At 36.8% G+C, this 17098-nt stretch overlaps 1 protein-coding gene across 1 annotated transcript in view; it reads left to right on the top strand.

Moving 5' to 3' along the window:
• Positions 1-16473, top strand: part of LOC126335511 (serine protease snake-like) — a 317108-nt gene extending 300635 nt beyond the window's left edge. Inside the window, exon 10 of the mRNA XM_049998866.1 lies at positions 16042-16473. Coding sequence (XP_049854823.1) covers positions 16042-16218 — 177 coding nt within the window. The 3' untranslated portion in view covers positions 16219-16473. The remainder of the gene's footprint in view (positions 1-16041) is intronic.
• The last annotated feature ends 625 nt before the right edge of the window (positions 16474-17098 follow it).

The raw sequence follows: 17098 nt of genomic DNA, 5'->3' as shown, positions 1-17098 counted from the left end.
CATTTTTAAGGGTATTTGAAAATTGTTTTCCCAAGAAAATAGTTAAACATAATTCCAAGAAAACATATAAAAAACCTTGGCTAACTAAAGGAATAAGAATATCTTGCAACCGCAAAAGAGAACTGTATCTAACAGCAAGATGGAGTACTGACCCCGAAATTGTTCAATATTATAAAAACTATTGTGCGGTACTAAGAAAAGTTATTAAAAAGTCCAGAAGCATGTGTATCATGTCTGAGATCAGTAACTCTGATAATAAAATTAAAGCAATTTGGAATATTATTGAAAGGGAAACAGGGCAACCAAGAGCACAGGAAGACTTTAGTGCAATAAAATTGAATGACAAGTGCACTAACAAACAATCAGAAATTGAAAATATTTTGAATAATCATTTTTTAAATGTTGTGAAGAAAATAGGATCTAGATCTTCACTAGAAGAGGCAAGGCTATTAATAGAAGAGGCCATACCTGCACAGTTTGAAACAGCTGTAATTCCACCAACCTCTCCCTCTGAAATCAGTAAAATAATAAACTCACTGAAAAGTAAAAGCTCTTACGGAATTGATGGCATTTCCAGCAAAGTACTTAAAGCTTGTTCCCCACAGATAAGTAGAATTCTCAGCCACGTATGTAATAGCTCTTTGGAGCAGGGTGTTTTCCCTGATAGACTGAAATATGCCATTGTAAAACCATTGCATAAAAAGGGGGATATGTCGGATGTCAACAACTACCGCCCAATCTCTCTTCTGACAGCTCTATCAAAAATTTTTGAGAAAGTAATGTATTCAAGAGTAGCCTCCCATATTTGTAAAAATAAAGTACTAACAAAATGTCAGTTTGGTTTTCAGAAAGGCTTTTCAACAGAAAATGCTATATATGCTTTCACTGATCAAATATTAAATGCTCTGAATAACCGGACATCACCCATTGGTATTTTTTGTGATCTCTCAAAGGCCTTTGATTGTGTAAATCATGGAATTCTTTTAGATAAGCTAAATCATTATGGTTTGAGTGGGGCAGTGCACAAATGGTTTAATTCATACTTAACTGGAAGAATGCAGAAAGTTGAAATAAGTGGTTCGTGTAATGTTAAAACAGCTGATTCCTCAAACTGGGGTGCTATCAAGCACGGGGTCCCACAGGGTTCGGTCTTAGGTCCTTTACTGTTCTTGATATACATTAATGACTTACCATTCCACATTGATGAAGATGCAAAGTTAGTTCTTTTTGCTGATGATACAAGTATAGTAATAACATCCGAAAACCAAGAACTAAGTGATGTAATTGTAAATGATGTTTTTCACAAAATTATTAAGTGGTTCTCAGCAAACGGACTCTCTTTAAATTTTGATAAAACACAGTATATACAGTTCCGTACAGTAAATGGCAAAACTCCAGTAATAAATATAGAATTTGAACAGAAGTCTGTAGCTAAGGTAGAATTTTCAAAATTTTTAGGTGTGTCCATTGATGAGAGGTTAAACTGGAAGCAACACATTGATGGTCTGCTGAAACGTCTGAGTTCAGCTACGTATGCTATTAGGGTTATTGCAAATTTTGGTGATAAGAATCTCAGTAAATTAGCTTACTATGCCTACTTTCATTCACTGCTTTCGTATGGCATCATATTCTGGGGTAATTCATCGTTGAGTAGAAAAGTATTCATTGCACAAAAACGTGTAATCAGAATAATTGCTGGAGCCCACCCACGGTCATCCTGCAGACATCTATTTAAGGATCTAGGGATCCTCACAGTAACCTCACAGTATATATATTCCCTTATGAAATTTGTTGATAATAATCCAACCCAATTCAAAAGTAATAGCAGTGTGCATACCTATAACACCAGGAGAAAGGATGATCTTCACTATGCAGGGTTAAATCTGACTTTGGCACAGAAAGGGGTAAATTATGCTGCCACAAAAGTCTTTGGGCACCTACCAAACAGCATCAAAAGCCTGACAGATAGCCAACTAACATTTAAAAATAAATTAAAAGAATTTCTAGATGACAACTCCTTCTACTCATTGGCTGAATTTTTAGATATAAAGTAAGTTAAAAAAAAAAAAAAAAAAAAAAAAAAAACTTAATCATTAGTGTCATGCAATATTTTGTGTAATGTAATTTCTTGTACAGGCATCTTTTATTAACCTGACACGTTCCACATCATTACGAAGTGTCGTATTCATGATCTATGGAACAAGTATTAATCTAATCTAATCTAATCTAATCTGCAGAATGATATCTGAGATGTGCATACAGTGCAAAAAGTTGTAATTGACTCTAAATAATGAAATGTCATTCACATGAGTACCAAAAGGATTCCATTACATTTCAGTCACACAAATCTAAATACTCCACGATTATAATTCTGAATAACTTAAATTGAAATGATCACACAAATAACGTTGTGAAGAAAGGAAACCAAAAACTGTGATTCTTTGGCAGACCACTTAGAAAATGCAACAGGTCTACCCCAGACTTTAATTACTCTACACTTTTCCACCACCTTCTGGAGTACTGCTGTACATTGTGGATCCACATCAGTTTGGACTGATGAAGGATATTGAAAAAGTCCAAAGAAGAGCAACTCATTTTGTATTATCACAAAAAATGGAGAGAATGTCATGGAAATGTTATGCAAATTGGGGTGAAGATCATTAAAACAAAGTCATCTGTTGTTGCAGCAGGATCTCCTCATGAAATTTCAGTCACCAACTTTCTCCTCAGTGTGTGAAATTCCTTTGTTGGCACCCTCCTGTAGAGCAAGAAATGGTCATCATAATTAAATAAGACAAATCAGAGCTAATGTGCAATGATGTAAATGTTAATTTTCCCATATGCTGTTTGAGAGTGGAATGATAGTGAAATAGCTTGAAAGTGGTTTGACAAACCCTCTGCTAGGCCTGTAACTGTGAATTGCAGAATAATCAAGTAGATATAGGTATACAAGTAGATGTATCCACTGAAAAGTTTGGTCACAAGGTACCAAGAGATGGGCATGCCACTATTTGTCAGCCACTAAGATTGATAATGTCTGACATAAAGTTGAAACAGTGTGGAATGACATAGCTGTATCTGTCATCTAAGTTGAATTTGACTCATTTTCTATTCTGGTTACAGCCACTGTTCCTACCAGATGTGGCAGCTCTGTATATTAAATTTTATACACTCTGTACCCTCAAATCACCTACAAATTCAATCATATATTCACACTACTATACTGTACATGCATAGTAAGTAAAATATCAATATTTCCTGCTCTTCCTGATGTTGTAATTTTAATGGCCAACAGTGTACATTTTTTCCTTAAAGTTCTGTAATTGTAATACAGTGCAGTATTTTTTTAACAATAATAAACCATGCTTCAAATGAGTTGCCTTTTCTGTTCAGAATGTTGCTAAATGATGATTGTTTACTATTGCTAATTCTTGAGATGTCTCCAACAGAGTTGATGCTTTACTCTTGTCTACTGCTTAGTATTCTGCCATATACACGTGTCTTTCTACTTTTTATTTTATTTTATTTTATTTTTATTCTTTTAATTTGGTACACGTATTTCATGGATCCATACATGCGAGTCATTCACCTGGATGTGAAACGTGTCAATACAATTGTACAAATACAATTAATGCTACACAATAGTTATATAATACAATCATATAGATATTAATACGTATCACTTTTTCTCATTTACAAACTGTCATTTAACTAGTATAGCAATTCCCACTATAAAATTATAACTATAACATTAACACTATAATATTAACATAATATCATATCATCCATCTAATAATGAAGAGACTAAATACATCTATTATTAAGGGAGTGCATTATTTCTGGAAAATAATTCATCCAAGGAGTACAGTGGGTGGTCGAGCAGGTATTTTTTTAATGTACCTTTGAACTGCATTTCATTTTCTCTTGTAAATTTAATATAATTAGGCAATGCATTAAAAGTCTTTATAGCAGCATACTTTACTCCCTTCTGTACAAGGGATGTATTTTTTCGTTTGACATGTAGATCATCTGTCCCTCTAGTATTGTAGTTATGGTATGAACAATTTGTTTCGTACTGAGCATAGTCTTTATTAACAACATTCATCAGAGAGTATATGTACTGACAAGTTGTAGTCAGTATTTCTAACTATGTGAAAAGTTTTTTACATGAGGTTCATGGAGGATCCCCACAGATGATTCTGACTGTTCTCTTCTGAGCAGTTAAGATTTTTTTTTTGAGGTTGGTGAATTATCCCAGAAGTTTATTCCATAACTCATTAATGAGTTAAAATGTTGATGTCCCCAAAATGAGTAATGATTCTTAAAGCAAAAGTTGCTGATGAAATCCTTTTTAGAGTAAGGGACACATGCTGTTCCCAGTTGAGCCTATTGTCAATGTGAACCCCTAGGAATTTAGTGGAGTGCACCTGTTCTAGTTCCTGGTTGTCATTAGTAATTACTATATTTTCTGGAGTTTTATTTTTTGAGTGGTACTGTATAAAATTAGTTTTTTTTAATATTTACTGAAAGAGAATTAATTGAAAACTGAGCTGTAACTTCTCTGAGTATATCATTAACATCAGTCTCCAGATCAGCAGTAGACTTACCATCCACTACAATGCTTTTTATCATCAGCAAACATAGGGAATTCACAATTTTTACTGATTTATTTATTTTACTTATCCATCCATTGACAATAAATATTGTATGGATGTTGTCAGGGGTACATGTAAGCCATTTCAAAGAAATCGGACACAAACAATATATACACAAAAAGTATAAAACAAAATAATACAATTAAGTTAATAATAATGCAATGAAATTAATATAGCCTATATACATCCCTGCTTGTTATTTTAAATGCATAGTCTATTTTTCATAAGGCTTTAGTTTTGTCCTCCCTAAACGGCAAGTCCTTATATACACAACACCACTTACGTATATATTTACATCACACAACAGCTGTCCTTTAAGTATGTAAATGTAATGAATGATTAGGTAATGAATGATTACATGCAGATTGAGTATTTTCCATTTTGCCTTTATAAATATCATCAGAAAAAATTTATTGACCTACATAGTCATTTACAGAATAAAAACATTGTTCTACTAGAAATTTTTTAAATTCTGTTTTAAATTTGTTATCATCTTCTAACTGCCTGATGTTGACTGGCAGTGCATTGTACAGTTTTGTACCGATATGGCTCACATGCCTTTGTGTATTTGCTCTTTTTGTTCACCAAGTATGGAGTGCTGTGCTATTACGGGTATTGTAGTTATGAAAGTCGGCATTTGTCTGAAAATCTGCAGTGTTGGTCCTGTCGTACAATACACATTTGTATATGTATAATGATGGTATAGTAAGTATTCTAAGCTTTTTGAATATGGATTTGCAGTGTGTCTGTGGATTACTGTGAGTTATTATTCGGATGGCCCTCTTCTGCAACAAAAAAGTTTGTTTTAGGCGCCCTGTTGTGGAACCCCAAAATATTATTCCATATGTGGCAAGAGATTGAAAATAGCCGAAATATGCCATTCTGGCACCCTCTGAGGTACAAACATTTGCAATAATTCTGAGGGCAAAACAGGCTGAATTAAGTTTCTGTGCGAGTTTTTTTTATGTGGTCATTAAAATTTAACTTTTCATCCACATGAATCCCCAGCAATTTTGTGGATGTCACTCTGTCTAAGGCTTTGTCACCCCACACCAGATCGAGATTTACATTTTGACATCTTTTCCCAAACTGCATATAATTTGTTTTATTTACATTCAATGTCAACCTGTTTGCATTGAGCCAACAGTGGATGTAATTTAGTACTTTTTTGTAATTGTTGGTAGCAATTGCTTTGGTGTACTTATTATCATGCTAGTATCATCGGCAAATATTATTGCTTTGGCTGCATCATCTGAGGTGTGAAAATCATTTATATAGACAAACACAATATAGGCCCTAAAATGCTGCCTTGTGATACTCCAATTTCTACAGTTTTGCCTCTGATACTGAATTTATTTTGTGTTTGGAGTAAGTTGATGTCAGTCCTGCAACCTGTGTTCTGTTTTTTAGGTATGATTCAAACCTTTTTTTCCTATCCCATGTATACCCAACACTTCCAATTTTTCTAAAAGAATGTCCTGGTTCACAGTGTTAAAAGCTTTGGAGAGGTCTAAATTTACTCCCACTACACTATAATCTTTTTCTAGATTTTTGATTATTTGTTCAGTGTAGCACATTACTGCTGTTTCAGTATTTTTATGCGCTTGGAAGCCATGCTGATTTCTGTTTAGTAAATTATGGTCTTTTAGATATTTGTTGATTTGGTGCTTCATCAGTTTTTATAATATTTTTGAAAATGCTGGGAGGAGATATATTGGGCAGTAATTTTCTACCTTATACTTGTTGCCTTTTTTAAATAATGGCTTCACTTTTGAAATTTTCAGCCTTTCTGGAAAAGCTCCTTCACTGAATGATAAATTAGCTATGCGTGCAAAGGGCTTTTCGATTGGTGGTGCTGTCCTTGTTATGATTGACACAGGCACGTCATCTATGCCAGCCAACATTTTGGGTTTCAAGCTTTGTATCACTTTCAACACTTCACCTTCATTTGTTGGCTCTACCCTCATCCTACAAGCTGTTTTTGGATATTCAGGTTTTTTCTTCATTTGTAAATTTTAAGCTTAATGAAGTTGTTGCATTTATGAAATAATTGTTAATATAATTTAGCAAATCTTTTTCATTAATACTGGCATTTTTTAAATTTTTGAGGCTAATGTCCTGGTTTTCACAACTCTTCCCCGTTTCAGTCTTCACAATACCCCATATGTCTTTTGATTTGTATTCAGACTGTCTTATAAAACTATCATTACTCATGAATTTTGCTTTAGCAATTACTTTTCTATATACCCTCTTGTAATTCCTGACATATTCTATGAATTGTGAGTCTGTGGATGTTTTCATTTTAGAAATTAGTCTCCTTAGAGTTCCACAGGAAGTTTTGATGCCAGCTGTGATCCAAGAACCTGGCTTTGTATTGGCATGTGACCTGATGTTTGACAGCTTTTTTGGAAAACACATTTCAAAATATCCCATGAAAATGGAAGAAAATGTATTATATGCATCGTTTGTATTTGTTAGGGACAGAGGATAGGGGTAAATCATTAACATATATTAAAAGCAGCAGGACAGATCGCTGGGGAACTCCATGCTGTATTTTGCCCCATTCAGAACCCACTAGATCAGAAGGTCCTCTGTTGCAGCCATTTAGAACCACCTTTTGTTTCCTGTTTTCGAGATGTGATTTTAGCCAGTTACCTATGGGCCCTTTGACTCCATAATGATAGGCCTTCCCCAAGGGTATGTTGTGGTTTACACAATGAAAGGCCTCCGAAAGATCACAGAAGACACTAACTGATAACTTCTTACTATTAAATAGACTTCAAGACATCATTTGTGAGTGAGTATATGGCACGCTCTGTGGAGACCCTTTTTTCAAAACCAAACTGTCTATGGTTAATAACATTAAGTTTATCAAGATGTGCAACAATCCTGTTATACACTCCCTTTTCAAGAACCTTTGAAAACGTTGTTAAGAGAGAGACAGGATGATAATTTTTGACATGTGTAGCATTGCCTGACTTGAAACAAGGTCTCACAATGGCATATTTCATTCTCTCTGGAGCAACTTCCTCATAAAGAGATATGTTGTAAATGTGAGCAAGTACTACACTTACATCATTACTGCAAGCTTTCAACACTTTACTAGACATGTTGTCTATATCTGAAGATCCTTTACTTTTAAATGAATGAATTATTTTTGTTATTTCATTAACAGTTATGCGTGGTATGTTTATATCATTAAAACTTTGTGGGAGGTTAAGTTTCAGAATATCTGCAGCTTCCCTTAGATCACCATTGCAACTTACTTTAGAAGTGACAGTTAGAAAGTGGTTGTTAAATGTTTCTCCTATCTGTTTACTATCAGTTATTCCCAAATTGTTAATTTTTAGGACAGCAGTTTTACATTGTACCTGTTTCCCTCTTTATTACATTCCAAATCGTTCTGATTTTATTATTTGAAAAATTATTTTAAGATTCTATGTACATACTTTTAGATTTTTTTTAATGACTTTAGTTGAAATTCTACAGTCTGTCCTATAACAGTTCATATGGAGGGGATTATTGGATTGTCTGGATATTATATACAGTTCTCTTTTTCTCTGGCATGATATTTTTATGCCCTTGGTGAGGCATGGCTATTTGTTTGATTGCCTGTTCTGTAGTCTGCAGACCTTTTTTGGAAAGACACTTTCAAATATACCTGGTAATTAGCAGGTAAATACATTATATTTTGTAGATTAGAGATTAGAGAGAGGAGATTTGTGTTTAACGTCCCGTCGACAACGAGGTCATTAGAGACGGAGCACAAGCTCGGATTAGGGAAGGATGGGGAAGGAAATCGGCCGTGCCCTTTCGAAGGAACCATCCCGGCATTTGCCTGAAGTGATCTAGGGAAATCACGGAAAACCTAAATCAGGATGGCCGGACGCGGGATTGAACCGTCGTCCTTCCGAATGCGAGTCCAGTGTGCTAACCACTGCGCCACCTCGTTAGAGATTAGATTAGATTTTCTTTCATTCCAATTGATCCATAGTGAGGAGGTCCTCCAGGATGTGGAACATGTCAGAAAAACAATATTACATGACAAATATTTACAACTGAAACAAATAAGCTAATGTACCGTCCACAGGTCCCAAGTGGAATGATCGTCACCTTTTTAATGAACATAATATGAAAGAATTATTTTACAAACACTCATTTACTAAGATCGCATTAATGCACTGAATTTAAAATAATTTTTTTATTATTTATAAAGTAATGAACATGCAATAGAACTACTACAATACTTATTTACAATGAACACATTACTGCACTGAAATGGTGCAGAAGTTAAATCAGTTGGTTCTACTGAGAAATTCATCAATGGAATAGGAGTTGGCCACCAATTAAACCTTTAAGCTTCTCTTAAACTGAATTTCATTGGTTGTTAAGCTTTTTCTGAATGCTGGCAAGTTATTGAAAATGTGTGTTCCTGAATAATGCACACCTTTTTATACAAGAGTAAGTGACTTTAAATCCTTGTGAAGATTATTCTTATTTCTAATATTGATTCCATGAATTGAGCTGTTGGTTTGAAAAAGTGATATATTTTTAATGACAAATTTCATTAAGGAATAAATATATTGGGAAGCAGTAGCTAGTATCCCTAAACAGGCTTCTGCAGGATGTTCTTGAGTTCACACCACATATAACTCTTATTTCAGGTTTTTGTGCCCAGAAAACTTTAGCTTGGTTTCATGAATTACCCAAAAAATAATCCCATATAACATTATGGAATGAAAGTAAGCATATTATGTCAGCTTTTTCATTTTTATACCCCTCATGTCTGACAAATTCGCATTGCAAATGGAGATTTGTTAAGATACTTCAGCAGTTCTATGGTGTGCTCCTTCCAGTTGAATTTATTATCAGGCTGTAATCTCAAGAATTTAACACTGCCCATTTCTTCTATCTGCTTGTCATTTTATGTTAGGCATATACTAGTGGGACACCCCTTACAAGTTCTGAAGTGCATGTAGTGTGTTTTTTCAAAGTTTAGTGACAAAGAATTGGCTAGGAATGGGTGATTAATGTCCATAAATATTTTATTAGATGCTCTTTCTAAGACTACTCTTGATTTGCTATTTATTGCAATGGTTGTATCATCAGTAAACAAAACAAACTTGGCATCTACTGATGTTACTGATGAAAGGTGATTGATATACACAAGAAAAATTAAGGGGCCTAAGATGGAACCTTGTGGGGACCACACATGTAATAGTTCCCAGTTGGATGATGCCTGATAGTTTAATACATATCTCTTACCTAATAATACCCTTTGTTTCCTGCCAGGGATATAAGATTTGAACCATTTTACAGCATTTCCTCTTACACCATAATATTCTAAATTACTTAAAAGGATATTGAGATTCACAGATTACAAAATATACCAGTTTTTTGTCTAATGAATTAACTACATTTTCATTGTAAGTGTAGATAGCCTTATCAATATCAGAACCCTTTAAAAAGCCGAAGTGCCTTATTGTACATTAACTTTTCCAAACTTTTTGAGAATGCTGGCAAAAGTAAAATTAGATGCAAATTTGATGCTATTTCTTTAACTCCCTTCTTAAACAGTGGCTTAACTTAAGCATGTTTCTACCATTCAGGAAATATTCCACTGATAAACGACTGGTTACACAGGTAGCTTAATATGTTACTTAACTCAGAACCACATTCTTTAAATAACTTTGTTGATATTTCATCATACCCACTAGATGTTTTTGGTTTTAAAGATTTTATGATGGACATTACTTCTGCTGGGATAGTGGGGGTCAAATTCATATTATGGAAGTTACTTGAAATGTCTGCTCTGAGGTATTTTGTACCAGCCTGCATCTACAGAACATGAGAACCCCATCTTTTCAGTAACAGCTATAAAATGTCTGTTAAAAAGTTCTGCAACACTATACACATCTGTCACCAATGTATGCTACTTGTCCCTCTTCATGTCTGGTTCTACTGGTCTTCTCCTTTAGTATATCCCATATTGTCTTCATTTTGTTATCTGATATGACTATCTTTTCCTTGTAATATAATTGCTACGGTGTCCATATTACAGTCTTTATTATTTTGCAGTATTTCTAGTAATGTGCTATAGCATCAACGTCAGAACTGTTTCAGATTGACAGATACAGTTTCCTTTTTGTTTTATAAGATATCTCTATTCGTTGAGTAATCCATGGCTTCTTTGTAGACTTTGCTGTAACCTTGGTTAGTTTTGTATTAGCATCATTTGCAAGATAAACATACCTACAGTCAGTCTCCCAAATGCATAATTTGAAGTTTTGGATATTTTCCTCATCCATGTTTCTAACAGTTTTTCCACTGTGCACCAGCTTTGCTCTGTGCACCAGCTTTGCTGTATATTAAAGTTGTTAATTGTGAGTACTTTCCTGTCATGATCAGAGAGACCATTTATGACTTTTTCAACTTTGATGTAATGAGTTCTACTCATATCTACAAAGATATTGTCTATCAGAGTGCTGGAAGTGGCAGTAGTTCTTGTGGGAAAACTAACAGCAGAGACAAAATTGTAGGTATGCATTAAATTTGCAAACTCTGTCTTAGAAGATGAGCTTCCAAGGAAGTCTATATTAAAATCTCCAGTCACTATAATGTTCCTACACTCCTGGAAATTGAAATAAGAACACCGTGAATTCATTGTCCCAGGAAGGGGAAACTTTATTGACACATTCCTGGGGTCAGATACATCACATGATCACACTGACAGAACCACAGGCACATAGACACAGGCAACAGAGCATGCACAATGTCGGCACTAGTACAGTGTATATTCACCTTTCGCAGCAATGCAGGCTGCTATTCTCCCATGGAGACGATCATAGAGATGCTGGATGTAGTCCTGTGGAACGGCTAGCCATGCCATTTCCACCTGGCACCTCAGTTGGACCAGCGTTCGTGCTGGACGTGCAGACCGCGTGAGACGACGCTTCATCCAGTCCCAAACATGCTCAATGGGGGACAGATCCGGAGATCTTGCTGGCCAGGGTGGTTGACTTACACCTTCTAGAGCACGTTGGGTGGCACGGGATACATGCGGACGTGCATTGTCCTGTTGGAACAGCAAGTTCCCTTGCCGGTCTAAGAATGGTAGAACGATGGGTTCGATGACGGTTTGGATGTACTGTGCACTATTCAGTGTCCCCTCGACGATCACCAGAGGTGTACGGCCAGTGTAGGAGATCGCTCCCCACACCATAATGCCGGGTGTTGGCCCTGTGTTCCTCGGTCGTATGCAGTCCTGATTGTGGCGCTCACCTGCACGGCGCCAAACATGCATACGACCATCATTGGCACCAAGGCAGAAGTGACTCTCATCGCTGAAGACGACACGTCTCCATTCGTCCCTCCATTCACGCCTGTCGCGACACCACTGGAGGCGGGCTGCACGATGTTGGGGCGTGAGCGGAAGACGGCCTAACGGTGTGCGGGACTGTAGCCTAGCTTCATGGAGCAACAGTGTCCCTAATTTGCTGGGAAGTGGCGGTGCGGTCCCCTACGGCACTGCGTAGGATCCTACGGTCTTGGCGTGCATCCGTGCGTTGCTGCAGTCCGGTCCCAGGTCGACGGGCATGTGCACCTTCCGCCGACCACTGGCGACAACATCGATGTACTGTGGAGACCTCATGCCCCACGTGTTGAGCAATTCGGCAGTACGTCCACCCAGCCTCCCGCATGCCCACTATACGCCCTCGCTCAAAGTCCGTCAACTGCACATACGGTTCACGTCCACGCTGTCGCGGCATGCAACCAGTGTTAAAGACTGCGATGGAGCTCCGTATGCCACAGCAAATTGGCTGACACTGACGGCGGCGGTGCACAAATGCTGTGCAGCTAGCGCCATTCGACGGCCAACACCCGGTTCCTGGTGTGTCCGCTGTGCCGTGTGTGTGATCATTGCTTGTACAGCCCTCTCGCAGTGTCCAGAGCAAGTATGGTGGGTCTGACACACCGGTGTCAATGTGTTCTTTTTTCCATTTCCAGGAGTGTATCTTGCTTTTTGAGATACAATAGCACAGAATCTAATTGTTTCATGAATACTTTAAAATTACCAGATGGAGCCCTGTATACTGCTATGATTGCCAATTTCTTGTTTGCTTCTACTATTCCTGTGACACATGCCTCAAAGTGTTTCTCTACACAGTATTTCTCTACGTCTATTGTATCAAAGGACAGGCTGTTTTTCACATAAATAGCTGTCCCTCCTTTGCTCATATGCTTTCTATAAAATGAGGCAGCTAATACATAGTTTGGAATATTCAGCATTTTGATGCCAACAGTGACATGGTGTTCTGTCAGACAGGAAATATGAGCACAATTTGCACCTGTTGGTTCATCAATATTTGCAAACTATCAGTCTAACTTTATTTTTTTTTCACATACCAGTATTACAGGAATAGTTTTCTGCAGGGAATGGGGAGCTGTTGTGCTGGTAACCCCCACATTTGTTGTAATTAATTGCATTACTTACATTCTGATTGGAACCTTCCCCCTTCTGCCGCAGTACCATAAAAAATCCCCATTTGCAGCTGAGGACTTTCTTGATCTCAGGCACATCCTATGTGGAGCAGTTGCAGTCACTATTGTGTTCCTTTTTGCCATAGAGGATGGATCTTCTGTTGGTGAGGTTTCTAACCTGTCAGCTGGTACACTTGGTCCTGTGGGGGTTGGTGTTCCTGTTTCTGCTATTGATGACCATTCTTCCTCCTTAAATGCTGCTGCTGCATCACAAGTTGGTAGTGGACTAACTCTTCCCACTTGAGTTGTAACTGCTGGTGCTGTCTTGCTTTTATATAGAAGACCTGTTTGTGTTGATTCACATACAGGTGCCGCTGCATATGAAGTCTCCCCCAAAACTGTTTCATTAATTTTGCACGAGTATTTTGATGACATTGTCTGTATTTCTTCCAATGGTACAGTTTCAGTGGGCACAGGTGCTTTTAGTGTGATTGGAGGAGTGGTGTTTTCAAATAGTTTGAATGTTTCTGCTAATAGTGCTTTAGTGAGTACATGTTTTCCTAGCCGGTTCCTGTGCATTCCATGTCGAGTAAACTGGTTTCTCTCTTTGGAATTACTGTCCAAAAACTCCACATCCTTGAATGCTTTTATACCTTTTGAAACATTCTGTTTGTGAATTTGATTTCATTATTTAGACATGAGCTGTTTATTAGGTCATGTCTGTGTGTGATGCTAACGACAATTGTTTTTCTTGGCGAGATTCTTTCCAGTACATTTTGCAATGCTGTGATTGCATTTTTGACTCATTTTTATAAACATCATTAGCTCCAGCAATAATTACACAAACATTGTTTGGTTGAGGGTTTAAATCTTTAATTATTTGCTGGAAAGGGGCTCTGGGTTTTACTGTGTCAGTAAAGGAATATTTAGATTGCATATTCATAAGAATAGTGGCTAAATCTCATCCATGGCTGTCTGCAAAGATACAAACTTTTGGTTTTGTTTCATCTTCTCTCAATAATTTCATTTGTCGGCGTTTCTCTTGTGCAATGGCTTCAAATGAGTTTCACGCAACTATAGCAGATATTGGAGCACTTTGAGTTTCATTAACAGTTTCTTTAAGAGTGTTGTAGGTTTCACTTTGTACATTTTTCACTCAAGGATTAAAATCGACATTCAAAGAATCAATTAACAATTTGATGCCATTGAATGAACTTACAATGAACTTTCCAGGACATTTTGACAATTATACCTCATTACCAATAAATAATAATCAACTGGCAGGAATGTTCTGCTACTTGCAACCTGTAATGTTGCCCATAATTCCTTACTATTCATGTGTTTTTTCTCCAGTCTTTGATGGCTTTAATGAGGAAACTATTCTAAGGCAATGGAGGTAGACCACACTATCATTTCAGTCTTATTTTCATTTCAAGTGATCCCAAAATCTCACTCATGAATAAAACTCTTGCAATGATGCTTGTGACACAATGCATTTTATTAGTATCAGTACCATAGTACTCTTTTATATACCTGTATGGATTTCATAAAGAACACACCTATTACAAGTACCATAAGCTTTCATAATGTAAAAAAATACTGCTATGTATTTATTGCCGTGGGATTAGCCGAGCGGTCTAAGGCACTGCAGTCATGCACTGTGCAGCTGGTCCCGGCGGAGGTTCGAGTCCTCCCTCGGACATGGTTGTGTGTGTTTGTCCTTAGGATAATTTAGGTTAAGTAGTGTGTAAGCTTAGGCACTGTTGACCTTAGCAGTTAAGTCCTATAAGATTTCACACACATTTGAACATGTATTTATTTCTGTCCTTCAGTAATGCTTTCAGATTCCTGATTTGTTCCACATACCCTCATCCATTTTTAAAAACAGTCTGACAGTCATTAATTTTGGGTTCTTCTTGTCCATTTAATAACACTACTGCCAAGGGAAGGAGCTTGTGCATATCTGGTAGAAGTGATGTACCTTAATAATTAATTAAAACAGTACAGTTACCCCCCCCCCCCCCTTTTTTTTACATACCGTGTGACTAGGGCCTCCCATCAGGTTCGGCAGCTGCAAGTCTTTTGACTTGACACCACTTTGGTGACTTGCACATCAAGTAGGATGAAATGATGATGAGTAGGACAACACAACAGCCAGTCCCTGAGTGGAGAAAATCTCCGGCCCATCCTGGAATCGAAACCAGGCCCTTAGGATTGACATTCTGTCACATTGACCACTCAGCTACCGGCGGAGGACCAGCCCAACAGTGGAAAGTCCAGAGTGAAATAACAATAAAATGGAAAGATTAGATTGCTACTCACCAAACATAGGAGGTGTTTAGTTGCAAACAGGCACATCAAAACAGACCATTAAACCAAAAATCGTTCAGAAAAGCCCTCCTTCTGCAATGCAAACACACACAAACACAACTTGGACATACGTGGCCATTGTCTCGGGGTACTAGCTTCAATATTTTAGCAGTCTCTATCAATGTGCCTTTCCATCAGTATGTTGATTTTGACTTTGTGTGATATTGATATCAAATTCCTGCTGTATGCATTATGCTGCAAAATTGTTTTATGGTTCAAAGTTGTTCAGTAGCTGTTCAAAGTATTCAACTAAAAGTTAGCTGTCTTTATTGTTTAGAGTGAAAATTGCTATATACAGAATTCACTGCCCTCTTTGTTCATAAAGTTCAGCTGTATTTTACCTGAAATGGAAAAGATGGTTTCACTATATTAGATCCTTTGTCATGCATCTTAACATTTCCAAGTAAGTTACAAGCCTTTTTTCAATAACACCAAACCCAATTCAATTTCTTAACACTAAATGCATCCCAAAATTTTTCTCTTGAATCATTATTCCATTACTATGATAAATTTTTTATCAATTTTAATTTTACAGGGTGATTCTGGTGGACCACTTCAGATGTCCATCAAAATAGGAAGACAACATTTGTATCATGTTATTGGAGTGACATCATTTGGGAATTACTGTGCTGGAAAAGATTCACCAGGAGTCTATACACGTGTCTCTTCTTTTATTACATGGATTGAGAGCATTGTGTGGCCAGATGGTTAGCTTAATGAACGGATTACCAACTTGTAAAAAGTTTCATGTGGCTAGCTGATGGTTTCATTGGTGTATGTTGCGACTGCAGATCTAACACTCAGATATTCAGCCAAAAAGTTGTTAAAATCAATTCATTACATATGCTATCACATTTTTTTCTGATAAATATCAAATGACCTTACTTTACACAAAACCAACATTTTAATTTTGATGTAAATATACATTATTAATCAAGAACTTAAATTACAAATCTCATGACTTGAAGATTAATGACATTGTAGTTTTCCTCTCTTCATAAGAACGCGCGAGGCAATACTGACCCTGCGACTTATCTTAGAAAATAGATTAAGGAAAGGCAAACCTATATTTCTAGCATTTGTAGACATAGAGAAAGCTTTTGAAAATGTTGACTGGAATATTCTCTTTCAAATTCTGAAGGTGGTAGGGATAAAATATAGGGAGTGAAAGGCTATTTACAATTTGTACAGACACCAGATGGCAGTTATAAGAGCTGAAGGGCATGAAAGGGAAGCAGTAGTTGGGAAGGGAGTGAGACAGGGTTGTAGCCTATCCCCAAAGTTATTCAATCTGCACATTGAGCAAGCAGTAAAGGAAACAAAAGAAAAATTCAGAGTTTGAATTAAAATCCATGTAGAAGAAATAAAAATTTTGAGGTTCGCCGATGACATTGTAATTCTGTCAGAGACAGCTAAGGACTTGGAAGAGCAGCTGAAGGGAATGGACAGTGTCTTGAAAGGAGGATATAAGATGAACATCAACAAAAGCAAAATGAGGATAATGGAATGTAGTCAAATTAAATCAGATGATGCTGAGGGAATTAGCTTAGGAAATAACACACTTAAAGTAGTAAAAGAGTTGTGCTATTTGG

Source organism: Schistocerca gregaria, chromosome 2 (assembly GCF_023897955.1).
Source record: "Schistocerca gregaria isolate iqSchGreg1 chromosome 2, iqSchGreg1.2, whole genome shotgun sequence".
Classification (NCBI taxonomy): domain Eukaryota; kingdom Metazoa; phylum Arthropoda; class Insecta; order Orthoptera; family Acrididae; genus Schistocerca; species Schistocerca gregaria.
The sequence above is the reverse complement of the archived record's forward strand: the minus strand, read 5'-3'. Positions and strand labels throughout refer to the sequence as shown.